Source organism: Myxine glutinosa, chromosome 3 (assembly GCF_964187855.1).
Source record: "Myxine glutinosa chromosome 3, kmMyxGlut1.1, whole genome shotgun sequence".
Taxonomy (NCBI): Eukaryota; Metazoa; Chordata; class Myxini; order Myxiniformes; family Myxinidae; genus Myxine; species Myxine glutinosa.
In genome coordinates, this window is record NC_136263.1 from 128,132,995 (window position 1) to 128,152,792 (window position 19,798).

The following is a 19,798-nucleotide window of genomic DNA, read 5'->3' on the forward strand; positions in this document are numbered from 1 at the left end:
CCAGTTGTAGTTAATTTGTGGTAATATTCTGGGGTGGGTTTTTAAATCTCAGTGAGGCTCTTCTTTATCATTCCTGTTCCTCCAAGTATCACTGGTACAATTTTGATGCTCTTCAGCTTCCAATATCTCTTTACCTCATTTTTGAGATCCTGGTATTTGGTCATTTTCTTGAATTCTGCATTGTTTAGGCCAAAATCGCTGGGTACTGATATCTCAATCATCAATGCTGTCTTTTCCTTTTTGTCTCCTTCCTCCCTTCACTCTGTCCCCCTCCCTCCCCTCACTCTGTCCTCAAGCCTGGTGTTGGTTTAATGGTTAAGGTGGCTGGCTTAAGATCTTTGGCTCTTGAATTTGAGCTCCTGTCCTGGCGTTGAAATAACACCAGATGCGTTGACTCAGCTTATCATTCTTCTGACGTTGGAAAAATGAGTACCAGCTTACTGGCAACGGGGGCACTGCATCAGCGGCTTCAGCTGCATCACTGCAAAACATTATGGACGGTTATGATTATGATAAAAAGTGGTGGATAAGTTGGGTTGGTGACAAGAACAAGCCGATTCGATTTTTGTTGAGCTCCGGATGCAGATCCTGCCTATCGGTGGGATACAAAATATAGACTGTTCAGTGTGGCAGAAATATGTGATCTACCTAGTGCTGTTCTTGTTAAAATTTCAATCGTGAAATGTTTTCATCGTTTCATTTAAGTGAACGATCCATCATGAGCCTTAGAGAAATGTAAAAAAAGGAAAAGGTGATTAACACTAATGCTCTACTCCTTTTTTTTTATAGGGAATCTCCTCTGTTTTCCCAGTGCCTGTTCAACCTCAGGGCTACCCTGTTCATGGATATCCAACTGCTCCACCTTATCCACCAAACATGCCTGGCCAGCCCATGCTATATCCCCCTGCAAACAATGCACTCCACTACCCACTAAATTTCCAACAACCTCCAGTAGTCCAACCACCTGCAAGTGAGTAACATCAGTTAACTTCCGAATATAAAGGAACATAAAATAATTTATGTTCCTTTATATTCAGACACGATCAGACACGATCAGAATCAGAATCCATGCAATGTAGTTGGATTGGTAAGACTACTAAGCAGATTTTGAGCCTTTCAGTGACTACACTTTAGGCCATTTATAGAGTTTTTGAAATATATCAATGGACTATAACTTAAGGCTTACACTATTGAGTTTTGGGAAAAAAAAATTCTGCTATAAAGAAAGAACAGGTGAAAAAGGTTTGATACATTGGAATATTTAAAGCAACAGAGAAACAAATATTTGTGATTATTTGATGATGAGTTGAATTTGTAAAGATCACCTGAGTATAATGAATGAAATATGACTGAATTATTTTTTTTGACAAATTACATCTTACCAAGAGTCTTTGGAAAATTGTATGTATAATGAACATCAAGCCTTGGTGTGTGGTGTTGTGAGCTTCGGAGTTTGGCGTTGTGGTGTGCTTGATATTTCTTCAACTTTACATTTTGCATTTTTATCAATGCCAGTGGGCACACCCACCCTCCGCGTAGCTGCTTAGTGTCCCAGGAATTAAGTAAACGTAGTGAAATCACCACTGTGAAAGGTGAGGTCACATGAGGTGAGGAACGCGTTGTATTTGCTGCACCATCAAGATGGACCAGTGTTTATTGACGTGAATAAACGCAATAACATGAGACATGAATGACGATACTGTGAAACGCGTTCACACCCGATTGGTTAGTACCGTGACCATTTGACGAATGAATATTGCTGACATAGCTACAGCCACACACCCTCTATCTTATTATAATTCACCAAATGTCTGTCCGTCTGTCCATCCATCCATTCCCAGGTACCGCAAAAACGGCTGAACCGATCGCAATAATATTTTGGGTGGGTAATCCTGGGACCCCCTGGAGGAAAATAGGCTATATTGTTTTTCCAATTTCAGCTTTGGTCTCCAGCATTTTCAGGTTTGGACTCCCACATAATGTTATTTTCCCAGGTACCGCAAAAACGGCTGCACCGATTGCAACCTGACTAATGAAAACATACAGTTAAAAATAATGACCCCGGACAAAGACCTTTTATAAGGACATAGGTTGAATCCCTGCTTGAGAGAATGCCAACCCCCTCCCCGCCATCACGGTCGTCTCTCAAACTCACAATCCCACGAGATATGCGGAAAGGACGACCCAAAACCAATTATCTTCTTTTTGATTCGTATATAAACATCATTAAAAGTAAATAATGACCTCGGCCAAATTTCAAACGACGTGGGTTTAATCTCCACATGAGAGAATTCCACATAGCTATTTGGGCGTTGTATAAGCTAACAGATCGCTGTCTCCATCGATCTTGCCAAGGCCGTAACACCTATCGGCTCAAAATCCTTTTAACTGTTGACTTGGTAGTTTTTACAATGAAGAAAACACATATCGGGAGTACATACTACATAGCGATTGTGAATGTGACAGCTCTGAGGCGTCTTTCGCTTCGCATCGCAGTGACGGTGAGCACCAACATGGCGGCTTCAATCCCCCTCACCACCTAAAGCCTTCAACCAGACATATTAACACGCTCCTCCCACTTCATTCCCGTTCCTCAAAGCAAAGCGGTAAAAATTGTTGTATCGCTATTATATATTACGAGCAATGGTAGCCGCCCTAAGGGCGGGGCTTCAATTGGGAGGCGCAAATGATTATTTAAATAATTTACATAAACATCCTTTAAATCATTTCACACGCAATTCATCAAAATCTAAACAGTATTTTTAGAATTTCAATAAAAGCCACATCACTGTTCATATCGGTAAATATTATTCCATCGTGTTTCAAATCGTGATATCAACTGTACGCTTTTCTTTAGGAAAAAAATGGAATGATTTTGTACCTGTTCTTCAGCTTAGAACTTCAGGATGGACGACATTGCTGATAAAAGTTCCTTTTCTCTCTAAAAGTTCCTTTTCTCTCTAAAAGTTCCTTTTCTCTCTTTGAAGTTCTTGCCAAAGATTTTTATATTGTCGCTGCTGCCAACGCGACGCATGGCATTATTCATTACATTCATTCATCATTCATTCATTCATTCATTTAATGATCATTAATTCATTCAATCAACCATAACAAGCCTTCAATTTCTGATATTTTGCCTTTTCATTTGGGCCTCCCAATTGAAGCCCTGCCCATGTGAACATCAATTATAATTGATGATAGCAGCTTTGTTGGCGTTGTCTCTGTGTGCAAACTTGGTGTCTTTGTCCCCGTGTCTTATCTGTCTGACTCGTGGTCTTGGTGGTCATTATCTTTTTCCATTCCTTCCCATTTGACAAATATAATTGGTGTATGCAATTGCTTGAAAGCTTCAAAAGCTTCCCAAGGCATCATTGGTGGTGGAATGAGGTGGGAGCTGCTTCTTGGATTAGGGGCAAGGGATTTGAGAAAATTATACAAGTTTCTGGCATCACCTCAAAGAAATGTGAAGAACGGTCCAAGCAGATCAGTGATCCGGGTTGGTCGTTCTCGTCAATGTTGGTGAGGTCATTATTTTCTCCTTCCACATCATCAACCTCGAGTTCACAGCAAAATCGCAGAAGCTGGACATATCTACATCTGCTGCTTGTTGAATGGTTTCGTGCTGCAAGTTTGAGTACAGAAAGATTGTGCATCCTTTCAGCCCTTGTGCAGCCAAGTATTGCATTTTCCCGATTCTTCCACGATCCCATGTGGTAAACGAGTGGACCTCATATAATCCTGACTGCTGCTCAATTATAGGATCATGAGCCACGGTAAAAATACCACGATATAAAAAAGGAAAAAAGAGGAAGCCTTTTATTCTTGCATTGGTTGAAAGAGTTCAAACATAGGAGGTTCAACAAGGAATGTCCTGAGTTGTTGTATCTCGGCCTACGTGGCACTAAAGTAAAGAAGACAGTAAAACGAGTTGAACAACTTCTTTATTTATTCAAATAATTCGATTGAGCAAACGTACCATGGATTATATGTGGATATTTTTAAGCTTAGGAATGAAATCCAGGCTGTCTACAAAGTCTTGGTCCGGGTATAAAAATTTATTACAACCAAACCAAAAGATATACAATGATGCGGTTTTTTTGCATTTAATCACGTAATTCATGAAGTTTGTGTTCCTCTGTACACCTCAACCCATGCACCTTTTAGTGGCACACATCACATCGATGATCCATTTCAATAGATGTGTTGGCCAGCATACCTCGTCACACTGCTGAGGCAATTGGTTATCAATGCACGAAGTGTTTCAATGTCGACAACCGAGGTTTGGAAAACTGTTGTTGTTACCCTCGCCAGAGGAGAGGATATTGCATTTGAGTCCGTTTGCTACTTGGAAGAAATAAAAGAAATTTGAGAAGTATGTTGATCACTCCGGTTTGTGTGTTTGTTTGTTTGTGTGTGTGTTTGTTTGTGTATATGTGTGTGTTTGTGTGTGTTTGTGTATGTGTGTGTGTGTGTGTGTGTGTGTGTATGTGTGTGTGTGTGTGTGTGTGTGTGTGTGTGTGTGTGTGTGTGTGTGTGTGTGTGTGTGTGTGTGTGTGTGTGTGTGTGTGTGTGTGTGTGTGTGTGTGTGTTCGTGTGTTTGTCTGTCCGCTCACTTATACTTGCCTGCAGGTCACAATTTTAAACCGATCTTCACGAAACTTCACCAAATGTTAGAGTTCGTGGTCAGACAAAATCCCATATATTTTTGAGGTCAAAAGGTCAACATAGGCCAAAGGTCAACAACTTTTTTCGATATTTCTAAAATCCTCAATTTTCATCCGATTGACTTGGAATTTGAATGGGATTTTCATATCAGTGAACTTAATTCAACCACCAACTATTTTTGAGATCAGCATAGGCCAAAAGGTCAACATAGGCCCAAGGTCAACCATTTTTCCATATTTCTAAAATCCTCAATTTTCATCCGATTGACTTGAAATCTGAATAGGATTTGCATATCAACTTACTGAAACCAACCACTAACTATTTTTCAGGTCAACATCGGCCAAATTTCTAAAATCCTCAATTTTCATATGACTGACTTTAAATTTGAATCGGATTTTCATATCCGCTAACTGAATTCAATCACCAACTAACTTTTTCGGTTCAACATAGGCCAAATGGTCAACATAAGCCAAATTTCTAAAATTGACAATTCTCATCCTATTAACTTAATTTAAAGAAGATTTGCATATCAGGTCACATAATTCAACCACCAATTATTTGTGAAGTCAAAAGGATGCTCTCCCGAATGCCATTCTACTTTGTTCTCTTTTGCCAAGTGTCGCTGAATGAGTGATTTTTCATTACTTGGCAAAAAAACACAAATTTTTTTGCAAGTATGTTGATCACTCCGGTTTGTGTGTTTGTCTGTCCGCTCACTTATACTTGCCTACAGATCACAATTATAAACCAAACTACACGAAACTTGACCAAATGGTAGAGTTCATGTTCTGACAAAATCCTATACAATTTTGAGGTCAAAAGGTAAAAAGGTCCACATAGGCCAAAGGTCAACCACTTTTTTTCAAATTTCTAAAATCCTCAATTTTAATCTGATTGACTTGAAATTTGAAAAAGATTTACATATCCGATAACTGAATTCAACCACCAACTATTTTTGAGATCAACATAGGTCACAAGGTCAACATAGGCCAAAGGTCAACCACTTTTTTTGAATTTCTAAAATCCTCTTTTCATCCAATTGACTTGAAATTTGAAAAGGATTTACATATCGGATAACTGAATTCAACCACCAACTATTTTTGATATCGGCATTGGCCAAAAGGTCAACATACGCCAAAGGTCAACCACGTTTTTCAAATTTCTAAAATCCTCAATTTTCATCCAATTGACTTGAAATTTGAAAAGGTTTTCCATATCGGATAACTGAATTCAACCACCAACTATTTTTGAGATCAGCATAGGCCAAAAGGTCAACATAGGCCAAAGGTCAACAACAATTTCAAATTTCTAAAATCCTCAATTTTCATCCGATTGACTTGGAATTTGAATTTGATTTTCATATCAGCTAACTGAATTCAACCACCAACAATTTTTGATATCAGCACAGGCCAAAAGGTCAACATAGGCCAAAGGTCAACCACTTTCTTTCAAATTTCTAAAATCCTCGATTTTAATCCGATTGACTTGAAATTTGAATCGGATTTTCATTTCAGCTAACTGAATTCAATCACCAACTATTATTGAGATCAGTATAAGTGAAACAGGTCAACATAGGCCAAAGGTCAACAACAATTTCGAATTTCTAAAATCCTCAATTTTCATCCGATTGACTTGGAATTTGAATGGGATTTTCATATCAGTGAACTTCATTCAACCACCAACTATTTTTGAGATCAGCATAGGCCAAAAGGTCAACATAGGCCCAAGGTCAACCATTTTACCATATTTCTAAAATCCTCAATTTTCATCCGATTGACTTGAAATCTGAATAGGATTTGCATATCAACTTACTGAAACCAACCACTAACTATTTTTCAGGTCAACATCGGCCAAATTTCTAAAATCCTCAATTTTCATATGACTGACTTTAAATTTGAATCGGATTTTCATATCCGCTAACTGAATTCAATCACCAACTAACTTTTTCGGTTCAACATAGGCCAAATGGTCAACATAAGCCAAATTTCTAAAATTGACAATTCTCATCCTATTAACTTAATTTAAAGAAGATTTGCATATCAGGTCACATAATTCAACCACCAATTATTTGTGAAGTCAAAAGGATGCTCTCCCGAATGCCATTCTATTTTGTTCTCTTTTGCCAAGTGTCGCTGTATGAGTGATTTTTCATTACTTGGCAAAAAAACAAAATATTTTTTTGCAAGTATGTTGATCACTCCGGTTTGTGTGTTTGTCTGTCCGCTCACTTATACTTGCCTACAGGTCACAATTATAAACCAAACTACACGAAACTTGACCAAATGGTAGAGTTCATGGTCTGACAAAATCCTATATAATTTTGAGGTCAAAAGGTAAAAAGGTCCACATAGGCCAAAGGTCAACCACTTTTTTTCAAATTTCTAAAATCCTCAATTTTAATCTGATTGACTTGAAATTTGAAAAGGATTTACATATCCGATAACTGAATTCAACCACCAACTATTTTTGAGAACAACATAGGTCACAAGGTCAACATAGGCCAAAGGTCAACCACTTTTTTTGAATTTCTAAAATCCTCTTTTCATCCAATTGACTTGAAATTTGAAAAGGATTTACATATCGGATAACTGAATTCAACCACCAACTATTTTTGATATCGGCATTGGCCAAAAGGTCAGCATACGCCAAAGGTCAACCACGTTTTTCAAATTTCTAAAATCCTCAATTTTCATCCAATTGACTTGAAATTTGAAAAGGTTTTCCATATCGGATAACTGAATTCAACCACCAACTATTTTTGAGATCAGCATAGGCCAAAAGGTCAACATAGGCCAAAGGTCAACAACAATTTCAAATTTCTAAAATCCTTAATTTTCATCCGATTGACTTGGAATTTGAATTTGATTTTCATATCAGCTAACTGAATTCAACCACCAACAATTTTTGATATCAGCACAGGCCAAAAGGTCAACATAGGCCAAAGGTCAACCACTTTCTTTCAAATTTCTAAAATCCTCTTTTAATCCGATTGACTTGAAATTTGAATCGGATTTTCATTTCAGCTAACTGAATTCAATCACCAACTATTTTTGAGATCAGCATAGGTGAAACAGGTCAACATAGGCCAAAGGTCAACAACAATTTCAAATTTCTAAAATCCTTAATTTTCATCCGATTGACTTGGAATTTGAATTTGATTTTCATATCACCTAACTGAATTCAACCACCAACAATTTTTGATATCAGCACAGGCCAAAAGGTCAACATAGGCCAAAGGTCAACCACTTTCTTTCAAATTTCTAAAATCCTCGATTTTAATCCGATTGACTTGAAATTTGAATCGGATTTTCATTTCAGCTAACTGAATTCAATCACCAACTATTTTTGAGATCAGCATAGGTGAAACAGGTCAACATAGGCCAAAGGTCAACAACAATTTGGAATTTCTAAAATCCTCAATTTTCATCCAATTGACTTGGAATTTGAATGCGATTTTCATATAGGCTAACTGAATTCAACCACCATCAATTTTTGAGATCAGCATAGGCCAATGGTCAACAACAATTTCAAATTTCTAAAATCCTTAATTTTCATCTGATTCACTTGAAATTTGAATGGTATTTACATATCAGCAAACTGAATTCAACCACCAACTATTTTTGAGATCACCATAGGCCAAAAGAGCAACATAGGCCAAAAGTCAACAACAATTTCAAATTTCTAAAATCCTCAATTTTCATACGATTCACTTGAAATTTGAATGGGATATACACATCAGTTAACTCAATTCAACCAACAACTATTTTTGAGATCAGCATAAGCCAAAAGGTCAACATAGGCCCAAGGTCAACCGCTTTTTTCGAATTTCTAAAAGCCTCAATTTTCATCCGATTGACTTGAAATTTGAATAGGATTTTCATATCAGCCAACTGAATTCAACCACCAACTATTTTTAAGGTTAAAAGGATGCTCTACTGAGTGAGACTCCACTTTTTTCTGTTTTTCCAAGTGTCGCTCTATGAGTGATTTTTCATTTGTCTGTCTGTTTGTCCACACAGAATAAATATGATTCTCTCTGCAAACATTGGTCCGTTGGACAGGAAATTTTCACCATAGGTGCAACTCCACCTCTATAAAATTTTAATGATAATTATGACATCATACGTCACGTGGTATGGGCGCCATCTTGAAAAAATCGAAAAAATTGGCACTTCTATATCTCTGAGATATGGCTCATTGTGAAGAGCTCTCCATATGGAATAACATATGTTAATGTTGATTTCATAGGTGCCTCCATTATGACGTTGATTTCTTGAGCATCATCTCGGGATAAATTGGTGCAGAAAAAACAATGATGACGTCATTGATCACGTGGTTCGGCCATCATATGTGTTTTAACACAAAAGCCTTTAAAACCACTGAAAAACACGTGCTGGTGATGGTCTGCAATCTGATTGCTCTTTCTAGTTGTCACTGTTGTTCTTGGGGTTCTTGTTGTAGGTCAATTTTTGAAATGTGCACCCATTGGTTGGACAGTTGATGGGCCACACCCACATCGGACACTTGACTCTACCCACCATGGTGCGGAGACAAAATGCAATGGCCACCATTTTGTTTCCTTGTGGGCCTGGCACATTAGGCCTATATAGGCTATTGATGATTATGCACTGTCCGGCTTTGTTGCGTTAGGTGTCTATTGGCTTTGTTTGGGTCGAGTGTTATTATTAGTAAGGTTTAATGAAGCTTGTGCCTCCCTAAAAAATAGTGTTGTGTAATTTTTGAATGGCACCACATGCGCTCTTGTGCAAAAACATCACATCAATAAACATTGTGCAACACATTGCTGGACTTTCAAAGCCAATTCCATCGTGCTTAATGATAATGCCCCATACCTCAAATTACCATATAGAGTTATTTATGAACAAAAGGTTTATTACCACAGAGAGAGCGGGATGGCAGAAACTTGCTAACCGAATACACCTCTGACATTCTTGAGGCCCGAGCCTAGATCTACTTTAATCTATATACCACAGAGAGGAAAATGACATGACCCTTCCTGCCACTCCTGTTTGGAGTTGGTGTACTTGTTGCCTGAAACCAGACACAGCTGCCCATGAGATTCGTAATTTATATTGAACCAAACCATGAAGGCCCTCAGAGATGAATTGTATAATACCTTCAACAACAAGGATGATGGAGTTGAATGGACAGAGGAGATGAAAAATATATATTTTGTGTCACAGGTTGTGACCAAGTGCGGTCATTCTTGTCTTTTCATCGTTTGATAGAAAATTTATGATGAACCATTATTGAAGTTCTGCACTTATGCTGTGTTTGCAGAAAATGGGGCATCAAAACGAGACCTCTGGAGAAAACGTTTCATCTACCTTCTAATCCTGCTTCTTCTCGGAGGAGCAGTGGGAATCGGTGTCTGGTGGTATTGTAAGTTCTAAAGCAGTTTCTTAATACAGTACTACAATTTTGTGTTCGTGGATTGTCGAATATTTGAATCAATTGTCAATTTATTTTCATATTATTTTAAGAAAACATGGTTTTACAGAAGCTATTTGTTTAAAGAGGAAGTGATCTTTCCTAAAGTTTGACTCGGTGATTGGCAACACAAATATATACAAATCAGAAAAAAATACGTCGTGATGTAATTCCAAATCAAAAACCAAACAAGGTAGGAAGGAATGATACCACAATATGACACCACAATCCTTTTATGGATTGCCATCACATCTTTTGACATCTTTCCATTTCCACAATTATGTTTCCAGTTTTCTCGACACCAACACACACTACAAATGTAAAACTCCCTCCAAATAAATATCTTCATACAATTGTTACTATTGTCACACAGTCACCAATGACAACAATGTCAAAATATGTATTCATGGCAATCTGGAGATGGATTGTGATGTTGTATTGTGATATCATTACGTCTGCTACCGAAGGTGGATGGATGTGATGTGTTTTTATGAAGGTGGAAAAGAGGACCGAATGGGTGGAGGTCAGCCGTGATCCTAGATTTAATTAGTTTCACCAGAAGGGGGTTGATGGTGGACAGTTGTTCGCCCTGCAGAGACCTGAGGGGTGGTATTGGGGGGGGGGGGCAGGAGACAATGCATGGAAAGAGCAGATGGTGCAATACCATAGAGGAGGCGGTAGAGGACAGACAGACCAACGTCTTGTCTGTGATGGCAAAGTGATAGGCCCATGGACTCAGCCTCAGCGCAGAGATTACACTGATCTTGGAGGCCTAGATTTCCATGAGGTCAAGCTGATCAGCTGATCGAGGTGTGAGACAGGGAAAACCAGCCCAGAGGAGACACCAGCACTCCATCAAGCTGCACACGAAGGCCTTGGAGGTGGATGAGTTCAAGTGTGCGAAGGAAGGACTTTGTACGACGGAGGATGCCTTGACGACTGGCTTTAGAGGCCTATTTGAAATGTGTTTTGCCCAAGAATTGTTATTAAAACTAAATTAATTAGATACTTTAAAAAAAAAAAAATTTATTTGAATGTTATTTAACTTGTGCTATTCAATACATGTAACACAAGGTAATGATGAGGTAATGTCACTGAGATTTTTTCCACCTTTTCTTCCTCTGCAGTTACACAGAGAACCGAGTCCAGCAGTCCAGATGTGGTGAATTCATATGTGGGAAGTATAAAGATACTACCAGAGGAATACTGCAATGGAGTGGACGAAAAACAAGGACTGGATGAACTAGGATGTGGTATGCCTTTCCTTCAGCAGAGGAAAACATTAAATGTTAAACAACAGTACAATGCTGTAAATGATGTAATCTTTCACAAATCCAGTGCATTGCAGAATACAGGACCCTCAAAAGGACGTATGAATCTCCGATAAGACATCTCCTTTGATGGGTGCTGCAATTTTGTGAATCATTCCTTACTTGGACATTCATGTGTGTGCGTTTTCAGCAACTCACATCTTCGAGCCAGGGCACTTTTAACCTGCCCTTGCTAGGGCGAAGTCTGGAAGTAATATAGTCTTTTTAGCATCGTTTTCAGCATTAAAGCAAAAAAGTGGTAATGTCAACATGGTAAACCACTAGTGTTGTGTTTCTGGATGGAAATTCAACTCACAAAAATACAATGCAGGAAATATGAGAAATATCCATGGATGAGAGATGCTGAGTTCCTACCATCCCACACACATCTCGTTTTTTCATTTCTGTTCCTTACAATTCTATATCTCTCTTTTATTCACACACACACACACACACAAACACACACACACACACACACACACACACACACACACACACACACACACACACACACACACACACACACACACACACACACACACAAACACACACACACACACACACAGACTTAATTAATTGTACAGTATTGGTTGTTCCTAAACTTAAATATAAATAATTTAAAGGATTGTTGTAAATGATGTTAATTTCACAACATCCCATATTCAACTTTATTTAAATTGTAAACCTCAAACATAGTTCCTCTACCTAAAGCAAGAACCTTAACCCGTAAGCAATTGACTAGTTTCCCGACTGCATGGATCATCAGCTGGGCACCGTTCTTCCTCGAGGTTTCAATCCTTTCAGCCCAGGAGCTCTCCAAACGGCGGATCCACAACCTCGATCATGGATCCACATCAATAGATGGTACATCAGTAGATCCACAACCTGAGTTGCGTCCAGGCAGTCAGTCAACCCTTCAATGCAACATCACTTATTCCAACTTTACTCGCAATAGGATTTAATGTATTATCATATATTTATAACTTTCCTTACACACTCCATAATATGATAATACATTAAATCATACACATCTTACCTTAAATAAACCATATCTACCAACCAGCACGACCACACCACATACTTCTGGATCAAACTGTATTTCGAATGTTCAAACTGTCACTGAAAATGTACACATGGTATGTACACATGCTATGCATGACATCTTGTGCAGTGGTATGTTGGGTTCACCCATCTTGTGCGTGACATATTGCACATATTTTGTGTGCACACACACACACACACATGCACACACACACACATACACATGGTGCTAACTGTCTCACCACCATTAAAGACAATACTCCAGAGAAGAAAACTACAAACAGAAACCTGGAGTACAACACAACACAGAACAGACATTTTATGGCCATTTTCCCTGCTATAGTGGTTAGCCTTAGAAACCTGGAGTGTTGAGGAGAAGGAGATAATCCTCCAATGCAACATGTATTCCATACATGAGGCATGGGGGAGTAAAGGAAAGCGTGAATGGTTCAGGGACCAACCAACTGAAAATGACGAAACTGGCCACGAGAGAGGAGATAGCCCCCCTTGATAAATTTGTGAAGGACTTCAACAATTAGAAGATATCAAGATAGAGATAGAACAGAAGAAAACACATCTAGGGCAAGGCAACATGTGGCAAGAGAGATTAGAATGAGGGGATATAAGTGCTCACTTGAAGGTGAAGACAGGGATGGAAGGAATTTGGCCGAGATGGCACGAGAGGAAGTTTTGGATGTGCAACGAGATGGAGTGCCAAACCCTGACATATAACCGGTCCAAACGTGGCGAAGAAAGAGTGTAACAAAAGGAAAGAATGATGGTGTCCCCCTGAAAGAGTAGCAAGAACGGTTCAGAGACAAGGACAAGGTGACACAGGCACTGATGAAGGGAAAAAGAGTGGAAAAGGCGGATGGTGTTGGGCATAAAGACAAGGGAGAGCAGCAGAATGAGGGAGAGGAGGAGGGTGAAGATGATGAAGAGTAGCATAAACTAGAAGAAGAGTTAGCCAACAAACTAGAAGAGATGAAATTGATAAAACTCAGAGAAAGATCAAAACTTCATTGCATCGAAAACAATAAAATGAAAATGAATGAATGAATGATCGTTTTAAGGCCATTTTCCCCGCTAGAGCGGGGGTTAGCCTTGCGGGCCCCATGACAATCATGGTTCCCTGTTTGAGGCAATGTTTTTATGGCCGGATGCCCTTCCTGACGCAAACCCTTGGTCGCCTCTTACGATGTGCAGGGATACGGTGTACCTATTCTAAATCGGGGTACACACCATGATCATTCATCCCAGCAAGCTGGTACTCAATTTGCCGACCTCGGAAGGATGACAGGCTGAGTCAACCCACCTGGCGTTAATTCAGCGATCGATCGGGATTCGAACCCAGGATCCTAGGACCCCAAGCCGGCACCCTAACCGCTAAGCCAACACCAGGCTTAAAACACATCTTAAACCTTAAAACCATCTTAAACACAGCTTAAAACCAGAAACACATCTCAACGAACAAACAAAAATCGCCACCACCTGTCGTGAATGCCTAATGACATGGATCTGATTACCGGATGGTAATAAGGACAAGCACAGTCCACAGATATCTTCAGAATTCACTTACCTTTTCATATCATACCTCCTCCTCCACAAAACATCATATTCACAACTATCTATCATCACACTCCATGGAACAATAGCCCTGAAACTATATCCTCAACCACCCTGCCCCTGAAATTCACTTATCTGAAGCAACACTTTGTCGTGAGATGAGAGTTCTCCTGCCCAGACCGACTCCGGTGCGGGTGCCACCCCTCACCCACACCAAAGCAAACATGTCCACTCAGTCTATCCACCTCACGTATCATGGCTGCCCCTCCTAGATTCAACACAGACATATGTTCAATATCTCTTCCACACTTGATCGTTGGGAGCATCCGGTGGAGGCTGCTGGACACTGCTGGACAACCACAGCAAATACATACCTTTTTCATGTACTCTGTAACCGGATTTTGTTGCAGGAACTTGGTGCTTTCGTGCAAGTAGAAGCATCCCGAGTCGAATAACAACTGCCACTCAAACTCCTCGTTGCATACAGAAAGCATACGGTCTTTTCCAGGTGAATCTTCGTTCAAACGCAACTCCACGAAGGACTGCATCAAAAACAATAAACGGATAAAAATCTTTGTGAGGAGCACCAACCATTCAATTAGAAAAATGATATCAAAATCATCTACATTGAAGGAAATCAATGTCATGTGGTTCACAGTGGTACTATTTATTCAAGAAAAAAAAAACAGGTAAACAACACCAGAAGGGTTGTCCCTCTAGGCTCCCTCTCCCCGTTGGTATTTTTGTGAATATTAGATTGTTCTTCACGGTTCTGTTTTAATATGTTTAAACTTTTCCCTGCAGTGTTTTATTCAGTGGTATATTACAACATGCTGTTTTTCTTCCTATTTAAAAGGCTCTTTTCCATTTCTTCTTCAACTCATACCACTTCAAAAAAATATTCAATTTCGTATAATTCTTCCTCACAACATGCTCGAAATTCACATTCATTCCACGCCTCCTCTATCGTTCTTAAATGGATCTCTAACTTGAAAATCACAATAAACCCAATTTGTTATAAATGTTCGTCTTTCATTAATCATCCACTTTCTAAACTCCCCCTTGCCCCTCCCCTCCAAATATCCCCCCTTGCCCCTCCCCTCCTAAGCTCCCCCCTAACTCCTCCCCTTCAAAACTCCCCCTCCCACCTCCTCCTCAAAGCTGCCTCCTCCCCACTTCATCTCCCTTCTATCTCATACCTCCACCTCCCCCAACCTTCTACTTTCCTCTGAACCCATCAAACCTTTCGTCCTCCTCACCCTTCCCTTTCTTGTAACTCTTCTGTAATCTCTGACACACCATCAACTGCTCTCCCAACCTCCCCCTCTCATCCTTCATCTGCCCCTGCCCCTCCCCTCCCCTGTCCTTCACCCGATGCTCCCCCTCTCTCCTCATTAACGATATGGACCTCAAACATCCGGGGCCTTCGCTCAAACCTGGTTGATCTCTCCATTCAGGTTGCTTCTGACAATCCAGACTTGATCTGCTTAACAGAAACTTTCCTCCTTCAAGATGTCTCTGATTCCTTAATATATCTTCCTGGTTACGCCCTCCTCCGGTATGATAGACCTGAGCCTTGTCCTGGTGGTGGGGTTGCTATCTTTATCAAAAACTCTCTTCCTCACTCTCCTTGCACTGCCCTCTGTCCACCACACCCCCAGGAGTACCTCTGGCTACGGCTTCCTCTCCGCTCCCACCTTTTGTTCATATGTGTTCTGTACCCTCCTCCAAACAGTGATGACTCCATTTACATTTCGCTGTCTGACAACATGGACCAACTTCTATCAACTCATCCCAACTCTCTCTCCCTCATATGTGGCGATATCAACTGTCATCATGCCAGCAGGTTGGGTGTGGGTTCCTCTCTCACCAGCCAAGGCACCTCAGCAAAGGACTTCTGCGACTCATTGGGACTGACACAATCTGTCAATTTCCTGACCTGGATCTCAGTCAATGGAGTATCTTCTCTTCTAGACTTGGTTATGACAAACTTCCCTGCAAATGTCTGCTGCTCTTCTTCTGCTTCAATCGGTTCTTCTGATCATGTGCTTGTTAAAATGCACATCTCTCTGGCCATTCTCAGAGAGCCTCCTCAGCGTCGACGAGTCTGGCATTAAACTCAAGCCGACTGGCACGGTCTGCCAGCAGCCATCAATCATCTGGACTGGTCTCCCATCTCTACTGCCTCTGACATCAATTCTTCCTGGGAATTCTTCCAAAGCAAACTGCTCTCTCTCGTGCACAGATTTATCCCATCTCGTCTTCAGTTGTCTTACCCTTCCTCCCGTCCATGGCACACTGAATCTTGTGGTGAGGCAGTTGCCCTGAAACAACTTGCCTTTCCCTCTTGGAAGGCAAATCCAACTGAAGGCAATCTCAGTTCCTTCCAACAAGCTGGGAACAAGTGTGTGTCTACCCTCAGGAGTGCCAGGAAGCACTATCTCTCCACACTCAAGAATGAACTCTCACTCTCAAGAATGAACCTGTCTCCTTCCTCCAAATACTGGTGGTGTCTTGTCAAATCCGTTTCTGGTGTTTGTTCCCCATCCATCCCCTCCCTTACCTCAAATGGCTACACAGTTGACACCGCACGTGACAAAGCCGAATGCCTCAACTCTGTGTTTGCCTCAAAATCTTGTGTCCCAAACCCATCTCTCTCTGTTCCCACCTTACTCAGTCGAACCCAACTGCTCCTGGAGTCTGTGTCCTTCTCTCCTGACAAGGTGGAGAAGTTTTTGTCAAACCTCGACTCTTTTTCTGCAACTGGACCAGACGGCATCAGCCCACGGGTCCTAAAAGCCTGCTCTGCCGATCTTTCTCACCCTCTCTTTTGCTCAAGGTCATCTGCCAGCATCTTGGAAATCAGCAAACATTACCGCTTTGCACAAAAAGGTGCAAAAACAGATCCTTGCAACTACAGACCAATCAGCCTGCTCCCAATTATCAGCAAAGTCATGGAATCCATCATTGCTTCGGATATCAAATCCTTCCTCTTCTCCAATGGCTTGATCTCCGATCATCAATTTGGATTCAGCCCAGGTCATTGTACTCTGGACATGTTGCTTCTGCTGTCTCAACAATGGATGGTGGTCCTCAATGCGAAACAGGAAATCAGAGCTGTCTCCCTTGACATATCACGTGCCTTCGATACGGTCTGGCACCCAGCTCTGCTCCCCAAACTCTCCTCCTATGGTATCCATGGAAATCTCCACGGATGGCTTGCGGACTTCCTCTCTGGTCGTAATCAACGTGTGGCCCTGAATGGATTTCTCTCATCTCCCCTTCCTGTTCTGGGTGGAGTTCCCCAAGGTAGTGTTCTGGGCCCTGTGCTTTTTCTGGTCTTCATCAATGATCTCTCAGACTCTCTGGAAAATCCTCTCTTTCTCTTTGCTGATGACTCCACTCTCTGCCGCTCCATTCCTCATCCCTCAGATCGGCAGCCTGCAGCCTCCTCACTCTCTGCAGACCTGGACAAAATCACAGACTGGTCAAACAAGTGGAACATGTCTTTCAATCCTGACAAATGTCACACTCTTACTATGTCTCTCCGAAAAGACTGACTGGAAAACCCTCCCATCTACTTTCTCGAAAATCCTCTCCAAGAAGTTCTGTCGCTCAAGCTTTTGGATCTCACTGTCTGCCATAATCTTTCTTGGTAAAACCACATTTCCAAGCTGGCCTCCAAAGCCAGTCGCCAACTGGGCATCCTCTGTCATGCGAAGTCCTTCCTTGGCACACCTGAGCTCCTCACCACATACAAGGCTTTCATCCGCATCTCAATGGAATACTGTTCCCCCCTCTGGGCCGGTGCTCCTGCCTCACACTTAGCTCGGCTTCACGCTGTTGAAACCAAAGCTTTCAGAATCATTGGAATCTCCTGCGATGAAGCTAACTCCGAGGGCCTTTCACTCACTCACCGCAGGCAGGTTGGTAGTCTTTCTGTCTTCTACCGACTCCTCTCTGGCCTTGCTCCCCCAGCTCCCTCTGTGCTTTGTCCCCCAAATATTCCTACAGGTCGCACAAGATCTGCCAGCAGCCCTCTTATGGTTAAACTGCCAAAATCTAGACTCTCTGCTCACCTTCACTCTTTCATTTCCCTTTTCTCCCGCCTCTGGAACAAACTCCCACACTCCCTTCAATCCCACTGCTCCCTCCAGGTCTTTAAAACAGCTGTTCACCACCATCTCTTATCTTCCCCCATCCAAAACCTTGACCTTTTCTACCCCTGCTAATTCACCCCAGATCAAATTTTTGAAATTCCAACTTCTTTCCTGGAAGTCCTTGCAGGGTCCATACGTTTTGTACCTCTCCCACCTACCCCCAAGCCCTCTCCCTCCCACAGTTCTCTCGATGTCCCTGTTCTCAAATGTTGTGTTTGTGTCCTTCCCCTTCTCTCCCCATATTGTCTACTGCTCCCCTTATTTTGTGTTTTATGTATCGGTTTGACTTTTTGTGTGATTGATGTTAGCTCTTTCACGAGCCTCGAACTTGTATACCAAAAAAAATAGAAGAAGAAGAAGAAAAAAATAGGCCCTACAAATAGAAACCAAATTCCACTTTGGAGACGGAGATTGGAGAACCAAAGAGAGCAATGGCAGAAGGAAGTAGGAAAAACACAACGGTTCAGGAAAGGAAACAGACACCCAAAACCAAAAAAGGGAATCCAAAAAATAAAATAAAAACTAACGGAAAATATTGAAGACAAAGACCTTGATTGCTTGGGTGTTGAAAACAAATTAAAAATAGAAATGATTCCCCACAAATACCGGCCATTAACATTCCGACCAACCACATACAAACTGCTGACAGGAATCATCACAGAAATGATGTACCATCATCTAACACAGCAAGGAGGTTTAGAGGCAGAACAAAGGGATGTAAGAGAAGTTGTTATGGAACAATTGACCACCTACTCCTGAACAAGGCCATACTTGAAAATTGCAAAATGCGAAGAACTAAATTGTCCACCGCCCGGATAGATTATAAGAAAGCTTTCAACAGTGTCCCACATTCGTGGATGATAAAATGCATGCAAATATACAAAATAAATCTCCAAATAATCAAACTGATTGAGAAAGCAATGGAGCTCTGGAGTACCACATTGATATTACAACACTCAGAAGGAAATATCGAAATACCAGATGTGAAGATAGAGCGTGGAATCTTCCAGGAGACTGTCTTCCCCTGTCCTCTCCCCAACCCCACCCCCATTCTTCAGCTTTGTCTGAATCTGGATCCACTAAGTAACCTCATCAATGAACAAGGACATGGATACACCCTGACAACCAATAGAAGAACATCCAAAGAAATAGAAAAGGTGACACATCTACTATACATGGATGATTTAAAGCTCTTCTTGCCAAATGACAAAAAATTGACAGAACAACTAAAACTAGTAAAACGGTTTTCCGAGGACATTCAAATGGAATTTGGACTAGACAAGTGTGCCAAGTACACATTTGTACAAGGTAAACCAACAAAAACAGAAAACATAAAAATTAACCTTGAAACAACAATACAGCAGTTAGAAAACAAAGCATCAAACAAATACTTCAGAGGAGAAGATGCCACCAGATACAGTGCCTTCAGAATATATTCACACCCCTTTTTCACATTTTGTTGTACTAGTATGCCCACCCGTTCCCTACGGGGGTGGCAGGAAGGGTCAATCCTCTCTGGTATGTATAGATTATGGTAGATCTACTGTCGGACCTCAATAACATTGGGGGGAGAGGGTGTATTCATTTACCAAGTTTCTTGTAGAG

General features: G+C 41.0%; 1 protein-coding gene across 2 annotated transcripts in view; it reads left to right on the forward strand.

Moving 5' to 3' along the window:
• LOC137423216 (transmembrane protease serine 3) overlaps positions 1-19,798 on the forward strand; it is a 166,571-nt gene that overhangs the window by 18,632 nt on the left and 128,141 nt on the right. For both annotated transcript variants that reach the window (XM_078774544.1, XM_078774543.1), the window contains exons 2-4: positions 790-970; positions 9,967-10,068; positions 11,244-11,369. In XM_078774544.1, coding sequence (XP_078630670.1) covers positions 790-970; positions 9,967-10,068; positions 11,244-11,369 — 409 coding nt within the window. The remainder of the gene's footprint in view (positions 1-789; positions 971-9,966; positions 10,069-11,243; positions 11,370-19,798) is intronic.